Source organism: Elephas maximus, chromosome 17 (genome assembly GCF_024166365.1).
Source record: "Elephas maximus indicus isolate mEleMax1 chromosome 17, mEleMax1 primary haplotype, whole genome shotgun sequence".
Lineage (NCBI taxonomy): Eukaryota > Metazoa > Chordata > Mammalia > Proboscidea > Elephantidae > Elephas > Elephas maximus.
Genome location: NC_064835.1, coordinates 71354088 through 71372966, shown reverse-complemented (window position 1 = coordinate 71372966; position 18879 = coordinate 71354088). Strand labels below are relative to the sequence as shown.

General features: G+C 44.6%; 1 protein-coding gene across 2 annotated transcripts in view; it reads right to left on the bottom strand.

Annotated features, from left to right (window-relative positions):
• SPRED2 (sprouty related EVH1 domain containing 2) overlaps positions 1-18879 on the bottom strand; it is a 127451-nt gene that overhangs the window by 8725 nt on the left and 99847 nt on the right. For both annotated transcript variants that reach the window (XM_049857373.1, XM_049857374.1), the window contains exons 3-4: positions 17554-17722; positions 15126-15190 (exon numbers count right to left, since the gene is read on the bottom strand). In XM_049857373.1, the coding sequence (XP_049713330.1) occupies positions 15126-15190; positions 17554-17722 (234 nt within the window). The remainder of the gene's footprint in view (positions 1-15125; positions 15191-17553; positions 17723-18879) is intronic.

The following is an 18879-nucleotide window of genomic DNA, read 5'->3' as shown; positions in this document are numbered from 1 at the left end:
ACTCCTGGCTTCTCTGCTCCCTCACTCATTCCTCCCCACAGGCACTGGAGTGGAAGTGTGCCTGCAGAGTCGGCAATATCCCTCCTTCTTCCTTTGGGAGCCACCCAACTGGCAAAAAGTATGTGTTGCCAACCATTCTTCTGACCACGTGGTCTTGCTGGAGGTCCAGGCCTGCCACACTGTGGGGAGGCCTTGGAGGTCCAGTGCCCTGGGTCTGGGTGGGCAGGTCTGTCTAATCCTGGGGCTCAGTCCTGGCTGGTCCATGTGCCCACAGGTGTAAGCCATGTAAGCCAGGACTGGCCTTATCAGTGAAAGACCCCTCCCATCTGCCTTACTCTTTGGTCTTTTTTTTCTCAGTTGCTTCAGAACTCAGACAAGAGGGCTATTTACTGGACTCCCTCAAATCCCAGGAACTGAAAGAGACCAAACTAGTACACAAGAGTGTTTACTTTCTTCCAAGCTCCTGCCTGTTTGCCAGGACCCCTTTCTTTAGTTTCAGCAGAGACCGCACTCCCTCTTTAAAACACTCGATGCCTTAGGTAAAGGAGCCCTGGTGGTGCAGTGGTTAAGTGCTCAGCTGTTAACCAAAATATCGATGGTTCAAACTCACCAGCTGTTCCACGGAAGAAAGACGTGATAGTCTGCTTTCGTAAAGATTACAGCCTTAGAAACACTATGGGGCAGTTCCTATGAGTTGGTATCATCTTGATGTTAATGGGTATTTTGGTTTGGTCAGACACAGGCGACTGAGACTCGGTGGGAGGAAGCACATGGTCAATGGCAGAGCTGGGATTCAAACACTGGCTCCCTGACCACAGAGCCCAGAGCAATTTCCAATATACCACGTCTGCTCCCAAACTCAGGTGAGCCCAAATCCTACTGAGAGGTATTTTGCTGAGATTATCACAAACACAACTTCTCCAAGTAAGAAGGTGCACCCTTACTTTAAACAAACCTAGGAGATAAGGGGGTGATGGCTCACGATACAAAGGTTTCTGAAGAGCTCAATAAATGCCTCTGAATGACTAGATAAGGGCCCTCCAGTGTGATTCGAACCTCAGGAGTTAAATTCTTACTCAACGGCCACATTACAGTCATCTATTAGGCTAAGGAGTCACCCTTGGATCGAACTTCGTAACACGCAGTCAGCGTTTAGTTCTTAGAAGCCATTAACATATCACAGTTACCTCTGTGCTAGTCATCTCTTCCCTCAATCCACCCTATTTTGTGTGACCCATGTCCAGGTCAACAATGTGTGGAAAGTCATTCAGAGAAGTGAGGCACACCCGTTCTTCCAAGCATTCATGAGCCAATCAGAGACGTCACCTTCTGACACGCCCATCCTACCACCCTGACCCTCAAGGGCCTCTTCCTGCCACGCAGAGTCAAGTGCAAAGCCCCCCAGACACTTGCCAGAGGACATCAGACCCAGAAAGCTCTTCTGGTATTGCCCAATCTAACGATTCATTTGTACAAAGGAGCAAGAAGGCCCAGAAAACCTTGAGAGGCATGTTCACAGTTCACCACCTCCTGAGGGACAAGCTGAGGGCATGCCAGAGCTCCTGATGCCAGCTCCAGCCACTCATGGTGATCCAGGCTGGTCTGAGCTCTGGTGTCTTAGTTATCCAGTGCTGCTATAACAGAAATACCACAAGTCAATGGCTTCAACAAACAGAAGTTTATTCTCTCACAGTCTAGTAGGTAAGAAGTCCAAATTCAGGGCATCAGGTCCAGGGGAAGGCTTTCTCTGTCAGCTCTGAAGGAAGGCTTGTCATCAATCTTCCCCTGGACTAGGAGCTTCTAGTGTGGGGACCCCGGGTCCGAAGGACAAGCTTTGCTCCTGGTACTACTTTCTTGTTGGTATGAGGTCCCCCTATCTCTCTGCTCACTTCTCTCTTTTACATTTCAAAAGAGATTGACTTAAGACACAACATATTCTTATAGATTTGAGTCCTGCCTCATTAACATAATCACCTCTAATCCTGCCTCATTAACATCATAGAGGTAGGATTTATGACACATAGGAAAATCCCTTCAGATGACAAAATGGTGGACAATCACACAATACTGGCAATCATGGCCTAACCAACTTGACACATATTTTTTGGGAGACACAATTCAATCCATGACATCTGGGAAAGAGCACATACAAGAGACGCTGTGTTGGAAGCCGAGGCTTGGTTCTGATCTATACTATCGGACAAACTTTGCAAAGTAGTGAGTGTGACTGACAAAGTAAAGAAGTATACTGTGGGTCATCTCCAAGAAAGGAGGGGAAAACTCGCCTCTGAACTCGTTGTCCTGCCATGCTGCCTGTGGTTCCCACACAGATCCCAAGAAAACGGCCTACCCAAAGTATGCACAACAAAGACACACAAGCACAATTCTCAAACTCCTCCCTGTCGTTTGCGTGGACAAGCTAATGCCACCGACCAACCTGACATCTCCACCTGCAGCTATGAAATGACGTGGTGGTCATGTGCTCTCCCTCTGGTGGGTGTCTCTGAACTGTTAACAGCTTTGTGTTTATGAAGATCAGAAGTGGAGGTCCTCTGAGAACGTCTTCGGGGCTTGGCTACTCTGCGTTTGGGGACCTCAGCTCCTAAGAGGGGTGGCTTCCCCGCATCCTGAGAGAGCCTGGGTCAGTGCAAGCCTTCCACGTGGCCTGCTGTGAGCAGTGAGCTGGACACGGCCATTGGGCCACAGCCTGCACGTGGACAGTGTTGTGGCACCAGCTACTGTAGCCTGTGAACATACCCTCCAAAGACATCTTGCCTCTGGGTTTGACTCTGACTTATTGTGCATGCCCACTATTAAAAAGAAGTCTAACTAAGGAATTAGCAACCTAATATGAGGCACTGAGCGAGAGAAACTCAGAGGAATACCTGAATCACTGCTCTGCGAAGTATATACTGCGTGATTTTGGCCCAGTTAACTTCTATCTAACTCCAGTTTTCACCTCTGTAAAATGGGCTCAAATCTTCCTCAAGGTTGTGGCAAAAATGAAATGAGACTTAAAATGTCCATTTTCTAAACAGCTCCTGCAGATATACAGAAAAGCCTCCAATTTTGCATGTTGATCTTGTATCTGGTTACCTCGCTTAACTCCCTCATAAAAGTACAAATACTTTACCAAGTGTTTCTCTGGGTTTTTCTAAGTAAATCATATCATGTACAAAAGACAGCTAGGTCTCCTTTCCAATATATATAATCTTCTTTTTCTTGTCTTATTACATTTTTTTGCCAGGGCCTCCAGCATGATGTGGAAAAACAGGTCAGAGTGGCCCTGCTTGTCTTGAGCCTGACTTTAGTGGGACAATTTCTAATTATTAAATATGATGTTTCAAGATAATGGGAATGAAGTTCTAAAGTTCCTTCTATTTTATTTTGCTAAGAGTTTCCATGGGAGATATCGGATGTCACCAGATACTTTTTTCTGTATCTATTGAGGTGATTGGCGCCTTGGTGGTACAATGGTTAAGAGGTTGGCTGCTAACCAAAATGTCAGCAGCTCGAATCCACCAGCTGATCCTTGAAAACGCTATGGGGGAGTTCTACTCTGTTCTATGGGATCACTATGAGTTAGAATCAACTTGACGGCAACGGGTTTGGTTCAACGAGACCGAGGTGTTTCGGAGTCCCTGGGTGGTACAAATGATTAACGTGCTTGGCTGCTAACCAAAAGGATGGAGGTTCCAGTCTACCCAGAAGCTGACCTGTTGATCTACTTCCCAAAAATCAACCACTGAAAACTCTGTAGAGCAGTTTTACTCTGATACACATGGGGTCACCATAAGTCAGAGTCAACTTTCTGACAGATGGTTTTATTGAGACGGTTAAACAGTTTTTCATCTCTAATTTGTTTTAGTAATGTATGAATTAACAGCTTTTTCAACATAAGCTATCTTTGCGTTCCTAGGATATTCTCTACTGGCCTTTCATTAAATTTGTTTTACTAAATCCATCTTCTCTGACCACAGAAAGCTCAGGGAGGGAAGGAAAGTACCCAGCCAAGAGGCCAGGCCAGCTGAGAAGACAGTTTGCTTAAATTACCCCTCCTAGGACTGCATCCTGGCTGCTGACCAAGGGCTTTTGGGGCATCCAGGCTGGATCCACCTGCACTTCAAAGTGAACAAGTATTTTTGGGAATAGGTGCATCCCTTCAACTCCATTCAGTTCAGCTAAATGAGGACTCCCAGGGTTTTCCAGGTAAATCTGCTTTTCTAAAAGGCGTGGGCATAGAGAACAGAAGAGCTATCAGCGGGCAAACAGTGCTTGTGGGAAAGGGAAAGTGTTCCTGGAGCTGTTTGTTCAAGGAGGACACTTGGAACTCTGAGGGGCGCCTGGCTTACAGCTTCCAGGAGCAGGATGGCCCTACTGAGCGTATATACTGCTGATACCACATGAAGACTGGTCATTGGCAATTTTCTTCTCCCTCTTGGGGATGGGGACAAATGGGATAACTCGTCTCTAGGGAGGTGAGCAAACAAGTATTTCATCATCCCAGGGTCCCCAGGAACACGAGAGCAGGCAGAAGGCAGCACACAGCACAAGGAGCCAAGCCCTCGCTGAGCAGCCATTTCAGGAGGTCGACAGGTTTATACGTCTTTTGAACAAGGTATAGAAAGTTAAGAAGTTGCTTAAGCAGACCGCATCATCCAGGACTCATGCAGCACCGCAAAGCAAAAACAGCAGTAAAAAAAAAAAAAAAAAAAAAAAAGAGGGAACGAAAAAACCCACCCAAAACCTGTTGTCACTGAGTCTATTCTGACTCATGGCAACCCTACAGGACAGAGTAGAACTGCCCCATAGGGTTTCTAAGGAGCGGCTGGTGGATTTGAACTCCCGACCTTTTGGTTAGCAACTGAGTTCTTAACCACTATGCCACCAGGCCTCCAAAACAACAGTAGACTGATGGAATTGGAAAACCTCGATACCAGGCCAGCTAGGCCATTCATCCTGGACGAGCTGTTTAACTTCTTTGGGTCTCAGTTTCCTCAAGAGTAAAATGAGGGGGCTGCACTGGATGATCCCAAGGTCTGTCTAAGCTCTAACACCTTCAAGTGTAGCCCTCACCCTGCCAAGAACACTGCAGGGCAGAGGAGTTTGCCTTAGCCCACTGCTTAGTTGATGTAAGAGCCACAGGATTCATTTGGTTTGACTAAGGAGGATTTTTGCCTTGAATGCAGATGCTGCTGGTATTGTAGATTTTTAGGGGTGGCTAAGTAGTGCTGGGAGTCCCTGGGTGGCAGAAACAGGTAAATGCTCAGCTACTAACCCAAAGGTTTGCGGTTTGAGTCCACCCAGAGGACAGTCCTGCCGATCTACTCCCATAAGATCACAGCCATCGGAAACCCTTTGGAGAACAGCTCTACTCTGACACACATGGGATTGCGGGAGTCGGAACTGACTCGACGGCAACTGCTTTATTTATTTTTTAACTAGCAGTTATGACCACAATTTGCATTATTTTTGCTACAATCCATCACCAAAATAGATCTCAACAGCTGATGCAATCAAAGCAATAGTTTTCCTATTACAAGGACCTCTTGGGTCCCGTGCTACTAAAAAAAAAAAAAAAAAAAAAAAGTATATATATATATATAAATGTATATACAGATACATACATATATACATACACATGCCCTGCTTTTGGAAGGGTAGCCTCTGCTCTGCAGTTGATACTGGGGATCAGTGCCATCCCTTAACTTCTGTTGGCTGAGACCCAGCTCGGGATGGAGTGGCGTGGAAGGCCTTGGAACCATGGAAGGGAGCCCCTTTATCTTTAAATGACAGCAATTATCAAACTCATGTTACATAGTAAGAGGAGGATTTTTTTTTTAAACATGCAATATGTACAGTGGCCAAATTAAAGCAATTAAAATGTCTCAATTTCAAGAAGCCCAGAGACATTCTGTTAAGCCCTCCTACTTGTATCTCTTTTCATTTACACATATATCATCTCATCTTTTTAAACTGTGGAGAGTAAGACACTATTATTTCCATTTTATTAATTGATAGAGAGTACATACACCTATACTAGCCAGTTACCTGAAACTCAGCTGTCTTAGTTATCTAGTGCTGCTATAATAGAAATACCACAAGTGGATGGCTTTAACAAATAGAAATTTACTTCTTCATGGTAAAGTAGGCTAAAAGTCCAAATTCAGGGTGTCAGCTCCAGGGGAAGGCTTTCTCTCTGTCAGCCTTCTCATCAATCTTCCCTTGGACTAGGAGCTTCTCAGCGCAGGGACCCCAGGTCCAAAGGACATGCTCTGCTCCCGACACTGCTTTCTTGGTGGTATGAGGTCCTTCTGTTTCTCTGCTTGTTTCTCTCTTTTATATCCCAAAAGAAACCGGCTCAAAGCCTAATCCAATCATGTAGATTGAGTCCTGCCTCATGAACACAGCAGCTGCCCATCCCCCGTCATTAACATCATAAGAGGCAGGATTTACAACACAAAGAAAAATCACATCAGATGACAAAATGGTGGACAATCACACAATATTGGGAATCATGGCCCAGCCAAACTAAAACACACATTTTTGGGGGACACAATTCAATCCAAGACACCAGCTTTTCTGCTCCCAACCTGTTGGTCGTTCCAGCAAAGCTAAGTTGTGGGTTTATCAGAGTTCTTTCATGTCGAAATTTCATCTACCTTCAAAATTCTGAAACTTTTTTTTTTAATTGTGTCGACATCCCCCCCCCCCCCCCACCCCACACACACACAAAAAAGTCGACCTTATCTTCTGGGTCTGAGAGAGGGGAATGCCCTGGAGTGTAGGACAAAGTCATCATTTTCCTGCCTTGCCCAGTGGCTTCCTCATAGATCCAAACTGCCTTCTTGCTGCGGTCAAAACAGATCGTGGGGCTGGCCTTTCCTGTTCTGCCTGCCTCTTGGAAAGAGGGTACCTGGAACCAGTACAGGCCCTCAGCACAGTCGAACTGGAGCTACCTGTTCCCAAAGACCTGTTGACAGAATGGCTGACAACTTCCAGTTGACCAGAGAAGAAAGGATGGACCACAGTCAGTCAGTCCTGGTAGATGCTGAGGGGAGAAGCTTGCTTTGCTCCAGTTAAAACCAACAGCTCATCCAAACACCCTGCGCCAGGGGCCTTCTGAGGCTCAACTACCTAGTGTAATGTCTTCTGAGAAGTCAATGGTTGTCTTGTCCTGATGGCTTTTGAATATTTCTACCAACCCAAAGGGGGGAAATACGTAAATTATATATACTCAGACATTTTCATCAATGGATTTTCTAAAATGTGACTGAGGCGTTAGTGACAAGGGACGCCTCACGACTCCACTAAACAGATGGCTGAGGCTTCAAGTCCACACACTAGTTGCAAAGTCTATCATTTAGGCGGCTCTTGTGCAATGAGAAGACTCTAGCATATTTAATACGTAAAATGTAGTGAAATTTATTGGCTAAATATCGATGTTTTGTAAACCTCTGAAAGGTAGCAAACAGGTTTGGGGTTGGCATTCTGGGCGAGCAGAGTGTGGAACCTACCCCACATTGCTTTCTCTGAGACTTGGGGGCTTTATCTGCACAACGGAAGTTCTCAGTACAACCACAGGGAGGTTGTGAGGATTAAATACAGATGCATACGTGAAGGAACCCTGGTGGCGTAGTGGTCAAGAGCTATCTATGGCTGCTAACCAAGAGGTCAACAGTTCAAATCTGCCAGGCGCTCCTTGGAAACTCTATGGGGCAGTTCTACTCTGTCCTGTAGGGTCGCTATGAGTTGGAATCAGCTCAACGGCAGTGGGTTTGGTTTTTTTTTTTTTTTGGTTTGCATATGTGAAAGTGCAGTGTACAGTTTTGGGGGCAGAGAAAGTTCCATGTCACCCCAAGGAAGGACAGTTTCTTTCCCTTCCCCTCCCCTTGGGTCAGTGACTAGAGACTCAAAGGAAATATGTTCTCCCTGAAAGGGTTTTGAGTCCAAAGGGTCAAAGATCACAGTTAACAGCAGAGCCAAGTTTGGGATCCAGGCCTTTCCCGAGAGTCCAAACTTCACAAACTCAGGGGTCACACATCATTTCACCATTTCAAAAAAACTCTCTTTTTAAGAAAATCAGTAAATTAACCCCATTTCTTACAAAATTGGGAAATTTGCCCACAGCTTTAGTGTTTGTTGGGGAAGGAGTAGGCAGAAAAAGCCTCAAGAAAAGGAAAAATCTGTGGTATTCTTTCATTGCCATAAATGAAACTTTGATAATTACAAAATTCAATGAACTAATTTTTTTCTATTTAAGCAGGAACAAAAATAAGCACAATTTGCAAATATTCAAAAGTCATCTGGACAAAACAAATTGCTTCTTAGGACTTTGGTTTTAACCGCGCTTTAAAAAACACCTGGGGTAGATGGGAGGGATCTGGGATGTCATTAGGGACAACTGCTCTGAACAGCCAGAAAGCAATGAAATGCAGTTTCCAATCAACAGAAGTCAAGGGTTCAAGCATAGGGCACGAGGAAGGACCAAGATTTCCAGTCTGGGCAAAACACGGCTAGAAGCTGATGCTGCAAGAAAAGATGTGGAATTTTTCCTGTATGAAGGACCGCCCACCTGAAGAAAGAATGTACGATGACAACACACCAAAACAGGAGTCAGACACCAGCCCTTTGCAACTGGGTCCCATGAGAGAATTAAGTCCCACACAAAATGGTGTAAATGACTCTTTTCTCAGTTCTCCAGAGGATGCTACACTGTGCCATTCTAGACACACAGGAGAGAAGTTAATCCCTTATATACGATGGATGCCTTAGGATGCTAAGGCTTAATTCTCTTGAGGAATACCGGTTGAGAAGAGCTGCCCAAATCCAAAACGAAAATATGCTGGGCGTAGTTTAACCTTAAGGAGCCCTGGTGCACAATGGTTAAGTGCTCAGCTGCTAACCTCAGGAGAAAAGACCTGGTGATCAGCTCCCATAGAGATTACAGCCTAGGAAACTCTATGAGGCAGTTCTACTCTGTCACACAGGGTCTCTATGAGTCAGAGTCAACAGCACACAACAACAACAAAAGTTTAAACCTAGAAGGGGCAGGGGAACCTCACATGCTGAAGACAAACAAAACAAACAACAAAACCCCAAAACAAACAAACAAAAACCACAGCCTTATGTGGGATGGCCCTTCCTATGACCAAGTCTTGTTTCAAGTTGCTATTTTGGAAACCCTGGCGGCATAGTGGTTAAGAGCTATGGCTGCTAACCAAAAGGTCAGCAGTTCGAATCCACCAGGTGCTCCTTGGAAACCATATGGGTCAGTTCTTCTCAGTCCTACATGGTCACTCTGAGTCGGAATCGACTTGACGGCAATGAGTACCATCATATCAATGCCACATGGGGCATTGTTTATATACTGGTCCTCTTATTTCTCCCTTCTCTAACCTGAATCCAGGAGAACCCTAAAACTCACTCTTGTGTTTAAAAAACAGAACAGCTAAAATATCATAAATATAATTATTCAACAGAGGAAGAGAAAAACAGCAGTGATGAACTTGAAAGGTTGGAAGATGGTATTTTCGGCTCTTCCACCCAGAACTACTTGTGTGATCTTAGCCAAGTCACCCATCTGGTCTCTGGGCTTTGTCTGCAACTGCTTGTATAAAATGAGGCAAATCCTACTTTACTAGTAAGTAAAGGTCGTTAGATCAGATGAACTCAAAATTCCTTCCAATTCCAGGACCTAGAACTCTAAGTTGTTGGATGTATGTCCACAGCTGTCCTTGTCTCCCTAGCAAGCCAAACATTTCTAGTTATTCTGTCAGTTATCCCACGTATAATGTGCAATTATTTACATGGTAGACATGTTGTTGTTGTTAGCTGCGAGTCAGCTCGCAACTCATGGCAACTCCATACAAAATAGAACTAAACACTGCATGGTCCTGCCCCATCTCTGTGATTGGTTGGAAATTGGACCACTGTGATCCATGGGGTTTTCACTGGCTGGTTTTCAGACACCGATCAGATCAGCAGGCCTTTCACCCTCGTCTGTCTCACTCTGCAGGCTCCGCGGAAGCCTGTGCAGCATCACAGCAACAAAGAAGCCTCCACGGACAGACGGGTGCTGGCTGCACGTGAGCGGCACTGGCTGGGGATCCAATCCAGGTTGCCCACGTGGAAGGCCAGAGTCGTACTTCCTAATACCATGCCGAGAAAACAGTAATACGTGTATAAAGTTGAAAATATCAAATGGCAGTCCTCTGTCCCACCCCGCCTGTCTCGGCTTCTCATTCCCCATAGAAATTCACTTTAAATTCCTGTGGCTCTTTTTTCTGGTATTTCTCTCCATTTTTAAAATGACATGGTTATACTACTATTTCCTGGTTTTCAGATTTGGATATTGTTTCAGGACTTCTTATTACAGAAGATGAAGACTTAGTTATTTTACAAGCCTCTCCCCCCAAGTATCTTTCTATAAAGCAAATATCTCCCTAATCCCCCAGCTTAAGAGCCAGAATCCAGCCACTCATCACAATGACAGCTGAAGCTCGGACGACACCTGACCACAGACTCTAGATCACAGTGCTCTAGGAGTATGTACACACTACAGACGCATTCCTGTCTCTCTATGAAGACGACAATAATATTTGAAAAGAGATTACAATACTGTGGCAGTAAATAAACCGCCAGGTTGTCATCAATTAAAAAACTCCACAAAACAGGAATTTGGAACACTGTTCATTAAAATGACCATAAAACCTGAAGCCACTCCACTTCTAATCAGCCCACTTTCTCCACTCCCAGCCCTACTGCCAGTCATCTCCTTCCTCATAGTCTCCAAACCTTCTTACCTCAAAGCCTTGAACTGCAGGGATCTAGAAAGAAGTCAGCCCAAAGCTGGGGAGCAAAGCAGCTCAGCATATCCACAGAGCCAAACAGTTTGCAGCTCAACACAACAGAGGGACCAGACTTCGAGTGTCCTTTGATTCTGGCCCTCTCAAGTCTCCCCAGTTCTGAAGTGAAAGGAACGGAAAGCTGCCAGTCGGAGGCAGGCACCATCAAGAGCCTGCTAATAGCAATGCCAAAACCTTCCCCTGCTACAGAATGCTAACCCTTTTCTGTTGGTTTATATTCTTTGCATTATTCAGCTTGCAAATTTGTACCAAATGGCTCAGACATTGGAATTCCCTCATACAGTGATATTTAACGGTGAGTACACCCTTGCTACCTGGGTTTTCATGCTCAACTGGATTAATCATTATACTGAAGAGTCCACCATGGTCAAGTGACTGCAAGGGCGAAAGCTGAAGGGAGGGCAAGAAGGAGCTTGTGCAGTCAAAAGCTTATGGTTGCGGCACTGCTGGGACTGAGTGCCACCGAGCAGAAAATGCAGCTAGAAAAGCTGGACCTGAACCTACTGTGAATCCCCACAAATCACCCAGCTTTAAATGGTCCCCCGGTATAACAATAATGCAAATGAATAAAACATGAAAGCCTATGATGTTTACGCGCTATCTCTGGAGTTCAGATCACACATTTACCGAAAACCAGGAAATAGTAGTATAACCATGTCATTTAAAAAATGGAGAACAATACCAGAAGGAAGAGCCACAAGGATCGACAGTGAATTTATTGAATACCTATACAGCCAACTTCATAGGGCTGTAGAGACCACAGTGATGAATCACCTGCCTATCATCTAACTGGGTGAGGATTCATTCATTTAACCTGCAAATAAATTATGAAAAGAAAGGGACATGCTTTTTCAGTGGCAAGAGAGAAAGAAAGAACCAAGTGCTGTAGGATTTTAAAAGTGAGAGAACAATCATAATTGGTTGAAGGAGAAATTTTAGGAAACGTGAACGGAATTAACAGCTCAAAACTCAGAAAATCAGAGCAGCTGCTAGTCAGGAGTGTCTGGCGGTGGCTTTGGCAGGAAGGATGTGGATGTGCACCAGGCTGGAGGCAGGGAAATGGGCACGAGAGGCCTGGGAAGACTGTAGAGGCCACCACGCTGGTAACTGGCCACAGAGTGGATGGTCAGGGTGTGTGTGGTGTGGTGGGTGGGGTAAGCAGGGTGCTATTTTCACTTCGAGGGATTGCAAAATGGTTTTACCATCCTGGGACGTCAGGAGGACAAGCAGATTGGGGGATAACGCTGAGAGCTGGGAGAGTGGGCAGTGGACACTTGTGAACACCCAAGGCCAGACAACTGCTTCCCGGGGCATTTGCAGGGCCCGTCTGCCTCAAGCCTCAGTCCCCAGTGCAGAAACCTGAAGAGCTTATGCTCCTGTGTGTCAGTCTACTTCCCACACTGTCGTAAGCGGTCTTCCAGCCCCAAGAAATCCCCTGAAAAGCAGAGAAATAGAGATCTGTGGGTCCAGCAGCAGAAGGGGATATACCCCTGACCCCTCAAGTCAGGATCTGAAGGTTTTCCCATACACACGCTGTTCTCGTAGGAAATTACTAGCATTCTGGTCCATTACAAGTTATAAGAGGATCTCATCATCATTTATACTCTGCATGTAATAAATGAGTTCCAGGGTCGCAACAACTGTCTTATCAACAGAAGTTGTAAAACACAACAAAACTTGGGACGCTGTACGGGATACAGTAGTTAAAGCAGCTGCTCGCTTCCTTGACTCCTGCAATGGTCAATGGCTTGATCACAGGGCTTTTCTGGGGAGGTGAGGGGCTATTAATAACAGGCTCTTGTTCGTAAACACATGGAATGAAGGCGATTGATCATAACACGCCAGGGCCTACGTGGAATCCAATTCATTAAGCAGTGCTCCTTGTCCAGTGAGTTTCTGAGTGGCTGGAAGCAGTGGGCTCTTTTTGAACTTTGTATTAGTTCTCTGCATTCGGCCTTACCCTGGAACAGCATGTTGGTCCCCTGCAGATCAGAAGACAAAACCCGGAGGGATTCTGGCTTCCATCATCCCCTTCCCTCTCTCCCTCTCCCGATTCTATAAATCACTGCTGGCAGGTAGCTGGGAAGCAGCTGCGAAGGACAGTTTTTCTCTGGAGCACAGGAAGCCACCTTTTAACCCGCCTGCTGTTGTTTGTCTCTCAAAACGTGACAAAGGAACAGATGTAAGCAACATGCCAACTGTTGAGAGGATCTGCTCGGAGCACTATAGGAAGCCTGTTCAGAGCTGCATCACACCAGGCATTCCGTGGAGGGACGACTGACTTCATTTCCTGACACTCCTACACAGGCTCTGCTCAGGTCAGGTTGGGATGCTCCATCCCCAGGCACCTCACCTCACGCTAGAAACGCCTTCCTCAATCCTGTTCAAGAGCCACTGAGGTTCAGTCCAGCCTTACCTCCTTGCGATGTCTCTTCTAACCCCCACATCCCTACCTCCCCTCTGGGCCACATGATTTTACAGTTGTGCCCGTCTCCAATTCCATCATAGGCCAACCTCACCTCTGTCCAAACCATCCTGTAATCTCCTTGAGGGCCGGAGCCATGGCTTACACATCTTTGTAAACCCAAAGTAGTGTTTTGCAAACCACTGGCTGCAAACCATTAGTGGATTGGCAAACAAGTTTAATGGGTTGTAGCCAACATTTTTTAGGAGACCTGATGGTTAAGCTCTGGGCTGCTAACTGAAAGCTTGGTGGTTTGAACCCACCAGATGCTCCATGGGAAAAAGATGCAGCAGCCTGCTTCTGAAAGATTACAGCCTTGGAAACCCTATGGGCAGTTCTACTGTGTCCTATAGGGTCACTATGAGCTGGAATCAACCCAATAGCGATGGGTTTCGTTTTTGGTTTAACCAACATTTTCAAATATGAAATAAAAACAAGCTTATAAAAGTCATTCTTGGGCACAATTGGGGAAATATAAACTGGATATTAGAGGAATTATGAAATTCCTATTAATTTTGCTAGGTATGGTAATGGTGTTCTGGCTGCGTAGGAGAATGCTTTATTCTTTGGAGATGCATGTGGAAGTATTTAGAGGTGACTTATTTTCAATGTAGTCCCCGGGTTGTGCGAACGGTTAACGTGTTTGGCTGCTAAGCGAAAGTTGGAAGTTTGAGTTCACCCAGAGATGCTCTGAAAGGCCTAGCAATCTATTTCTGAAAAATCAGCCACTGAAAACCCTGTGAAGCATGGTTCTATTCTGACACACATGGGGTCACCATGAGTTGAATCGACTTGATGGCAACTGGTGGGAGTTTCAAACAGCTTAGCAAAAAAAAAAAAAAAAAAAAAAGCCACGTACGCGTGTGTGTGCTTGCGTACGTGTGCATACAGGGACCAATACATAGTATATGTGTGTATATAAACCAAAATGTGGCAAAATGTTACAACTGTTGAATTTAGGTGTAGGATATACAGTTCATTTAATTTTTCAGTATGTTTGAAAAATTTCATAATAAAAAGCCAAGAAGAAAATGAAACAGAAGAGAGAAAAATCAGAATGCAGAGCGTGAAGTCCGACCTGGTTTCATGTATAAATGGCTGTGTGTCCTGGGCCACCACGTAAATGTATTTCTTACTGTGAGTCTAGGCCAAGAATTTAAAAACACTGCCCTATAGCTCGCCACTGCTCCAAGCAGTCAGCAGGCATGCAATGAACTCTTTGTTAATTAACTTCTAGAAACACAGGAATTAAATGAAGCAGCAAGCTGAGAAACCATTTTGTCTCCAGTTACATCCTATTAACTCAAGCTGTGTCAAAATAGCCGCGACCGATCCTGCCATCGCACACTTGGGCCTCACCTCAACTCAGCCTTCAGGCCTTTCTTATCAGATGTTTATTTACTCACGAGGAAGGTTACTTTTTTTCTGGCTTTCCCCCTGGAAGCCAGAGAAAGAGGTGCGTTAACAGAAGACTTGAGTAGGGCGGTCAATTGCCCCCGGACAGGGGTCTTTCAGTCCCAGGCAAGCCAGAGCGGTTGGTCACCCTAAATCTGAGGGAAGACTGTGAGGGAACATAGGGCTGAACCAGGAAAGCTGGGCAGGCCGTGCTATGTGACAGACAGTGTCACTGCAGCACGACCAAAATGGCCAAACCCAGAGCAGAAGACTGACAAGACATTCGAACAGCAAAGGCAAATGCCAAACTGCAAAGCGTCTCTCGTGCCCTTAAGCGGAACCTCTCTCTCTGATTACTCATCAGATAATCTGGAAAGCAAAGGACAAAGGAAACTTACTGTAAAAACGTCATCGTCACCAAGCTCAGCTTCATTGTGGATAGTGGAGGATGATGTGGTAGAGCCTAAAAAGACAAAAACGGAGTCAGAAATGTTTCCAAAGAGGGTAAGTCAAATCCAATCATTTAAAGGGTTTATTTTCATGAAATCTCATTCCATTCCTTTTGAATGTGATTCACCAGCAAAAATACGTTACCTGGGAATTAAATGCTTTTAATTTACTCTTCTTTAATTAACTCTTGCCAAGATGCTCTCTAAATTAACTTGGCTTACTGTTGTTGCCAATGAATCACTCGGACTTCTACGCTGGCTACCAGGGAAAGAGCCAATGGAGAGGAATCACCAAAGAAGGGGCAGATATACCCGCCTGCTCCGCTGTAAGGGCGCGGTGGGAGATCAGACCTCTGCTGGTGACCCCAAGGTCCCCGGGGTGTCCGCGGGAAAGCACTGGACTGAGAAACCCTAAGTCAGACACGCTACAACCTTATTGGGTAAACTTGACTTAGCTTTTCTGGTCTTTTCCTCTACCAATGAGTGGGCCTGACTAAATAGCTTGTATTCAAATAATGCACCCTAAAACCCAAACTGTGGGAGTTGCCTTCTAAGCTGACACCAGGGCAAGGAGATTTCCTTTGGCAATACCAGGGGATCAGTGAGTTGACGCTGCTTTTCCAGGTCAAGATTAGGCTCCTGTCAGAAAACCCAGCTCATTCCATTTCGGAACTGGACCCTTAGAATTCAATGTATTTACTTTTTCACATCTTTCTTCATCTTGGTATGCAATCAGTAGAACTCTATTTGGAAAAGACACTAACCAAAAATTTGTATCTAGAAGCAATCACTGCCTGGCCCCCTCTCCCCCGCTCTTACAGCACCAATAATGTGTGCATCCAACTAACTGACACTGTTAATTGGCCAAAAGTAAAAAACACAGAATTTGCATAAGTGACAGATACACCAAAAGGGAAATTTATTCTCCATCTTCTCCTTTTCTTGGTAAGGTCTTTAAAAAAATGTGCCTTTTGAAAATATTTTGCTATGACATGAAACTGAAATTGAAAGAATTGCTCAGAAAGGGGAAGAGATATTTAGATTTCCAATTAAGGAGTAGGCGAAGAAAAAGAAAAAAAGAAAAACCAAAAAATCAGTTCCAAAATACCTTCTGTAGAATTTCTCTTGGAATTACTCCAATCGATCAATGTTTAAGGCAAGTTTAATAGGAAACAGGTAGTGTGTGCATCGAGAAAGAAATTACAAGTAGGAGAATCAAATTTTGTGTGTAGCTTCAGGGATTATCAAGTATATAGACAAACTGCAAACATGCATCAACGATACAGGAACCATTTTCTCTCTGAACATTAAAAAAAACTATGTTTAATAACACATTTTAAATATTTGCCACTTATGTCAAATCTACGATGTGAACACATACTGGTTTTATTAAATTCTCTTTCTGGTTTTCACATGGTTGTAGTTAATGGGCTCATGGTCTAGCTAGAATTCTTATTACTGGTTATAATCTTAAGTGTTTAAGATTGGCTTTTCTCTCTTATCCCAAATCACAATGAAGAAAATAAACAAATGAAATGTACATTCTTTTGGGATTAATTGCCCCAAATTCTGAATTTGGCATTAATGTGCCTTGCTTGATATTTCTTTCTCCACGGGGACCTTGGTTATGGAAACTTTTACATGGAGAAACTTTAACCCTTGATTTGTAACTTGATGGGTTGAAGTGGAGAACTTGTCGGGACCTTGGTTATGGAAACTTTTACATGGAGAAACTTTAACCCTTGATTTGGTAACTTGATGGGTTGAAGTGGAGAACTTGTTTTGTGCATTTGTGGACTCTAGCCAAGGCCAACATGAGATGAGAACTGACCGAAAGGCCCCTTCAGGACCATGATCAATGTAACACAATGTCTACCTCTAACTCGCCCCATAGGCCAAGGCCTAAACTGAACCAAGGCTCCAGGGCTCACAGCTCCCTTTTCCTTCTCAGTGGAGACAGTACACCCCGGCCTCTGATTGTGGACAGTTGGTAGACCTAGAGGCTCCTGGGCCTACCAGAATCCATTTTCCACTTCTGAGCCACGACAGGGCAGACCCAAGCAGTTGCAATATTTAGGGCAAGGTCGAATCAGTCAAAAAATCATTTACATGGAAGTCCAGAAATTATCTGCTTTTTCTTTCAGAGCAAAGCCTAAAAACCATTTGAGATCACTCCTTATTTTGAAATCCATCTCCTCCACCCTCACTGGCACTTTAATTATCCTCCTTGGATCCTCCCAAAGATTTGACATCTACTGACCTGGCCCCCAGCTCTCCTGCAAATAAACCACAAATACATGACAGCAGACTATCGGGATTAAAAACCACTTGGGGAGTTCCCATGGTCTCGTTAAGAATGCAGTGATGAGTTTAATACCTTCTATAAGGTCTTCGATTGCTTTCCTTACTCCCCTGTCAAAGGCTCGAGCATCAGCGGGGCTTTGGAAAGTAAGTCCAAACTTCCTATTATCGACCTTCCAATGATGAAACGTTGGATTGGCTTTGGTGTAGACCAAGTCCTTTCTTACATAGCATTCCAATACCACCTGGAGGATTGAAACACACAGGCTGGTTACTTCTGGAACTGCCATGATGGTGTCTGGTAGCAGGAGTCTACTTAGCAACCATCACTGGTGGAAGCTAATGAAAGCCCTCTACCCCCTGCTTTCACGTATCTGCTAGTCTCCCCATCTCAGAAGAAACTTTGCTTGCCTCTGTTAGCCATCCAATCTTTGGTGACCCCTCCCCCTCGGCTCTGGTGACCACCTTCTGTACTGATCCTTCACCATGTTCCTCTTCACCTCACTCATTCCTCTGCCTCCTGCCTCTGACTATGGTACTCCAAGCTGAGGCCCTTGGGTCTTGGGTCTTTGCTCCTCGTTTATCGCTTGTATGCCAGGGCTTCTGAGTTGATGACCCTCTCTCCCCTGTTCTAGTGGTGTCTGCCTGTGACCCCAAATTCGACAAGTTGAAGACTAATCTGTTTGGGTATTTCTGGGACTAGCTTCTTCCATTGTCTCCATCTCTGGCACTGGCAATCCCTCTCTGCACTCTCTATCCCCTATATTAATCCATTTCATTGTTCCTTCAATGTCTTTTATATCAATCTCATTTCAATTGCTAATACTCTGATCTGGGGCTCTGTGAATCTTACATCTGGATTACTAGAACTATCTCCAAGGTTTTGGCAATCTAGCCTCCGAACTGCCTTTTACTAAGCTTTAACTTTGAGTAGGTTGTCTCTGACTCTCAATCATTTTATATCTAAAATGGAAATAACACGAAGGTTATCAGTGAAAACATATATATGAAGATGCTCTAAAACACCAAATAAATTAGAAGCTTAACAAGGCCAAACTCATTTCCCTGTATATTCCCACCACCAAAATCTTTTCTTCTAGCTCTTCTTGTCCCCTTCAATTTAGTCCATTACATATTATTCTTTAACAGTTTCATGTGCATTAGTCTTGTTCCTCTAACTAGACTATAAAAGATCAAGATATAAAATAACTCTCCCGGTGTCTAGCACAGTGCTATTGTTAATAAAGATATAGAATAAAACATATACAGCAATACGTGAAGGTAAACATCATTCTTTTTTCACCAAAAAGCCCTCAAAATATGTACAATATTTATTCCTATGGCTTCATTATGGACACTGTAATGATTTTGCTACGTTTTAATAGCCTTGCTCTTGTTCTGA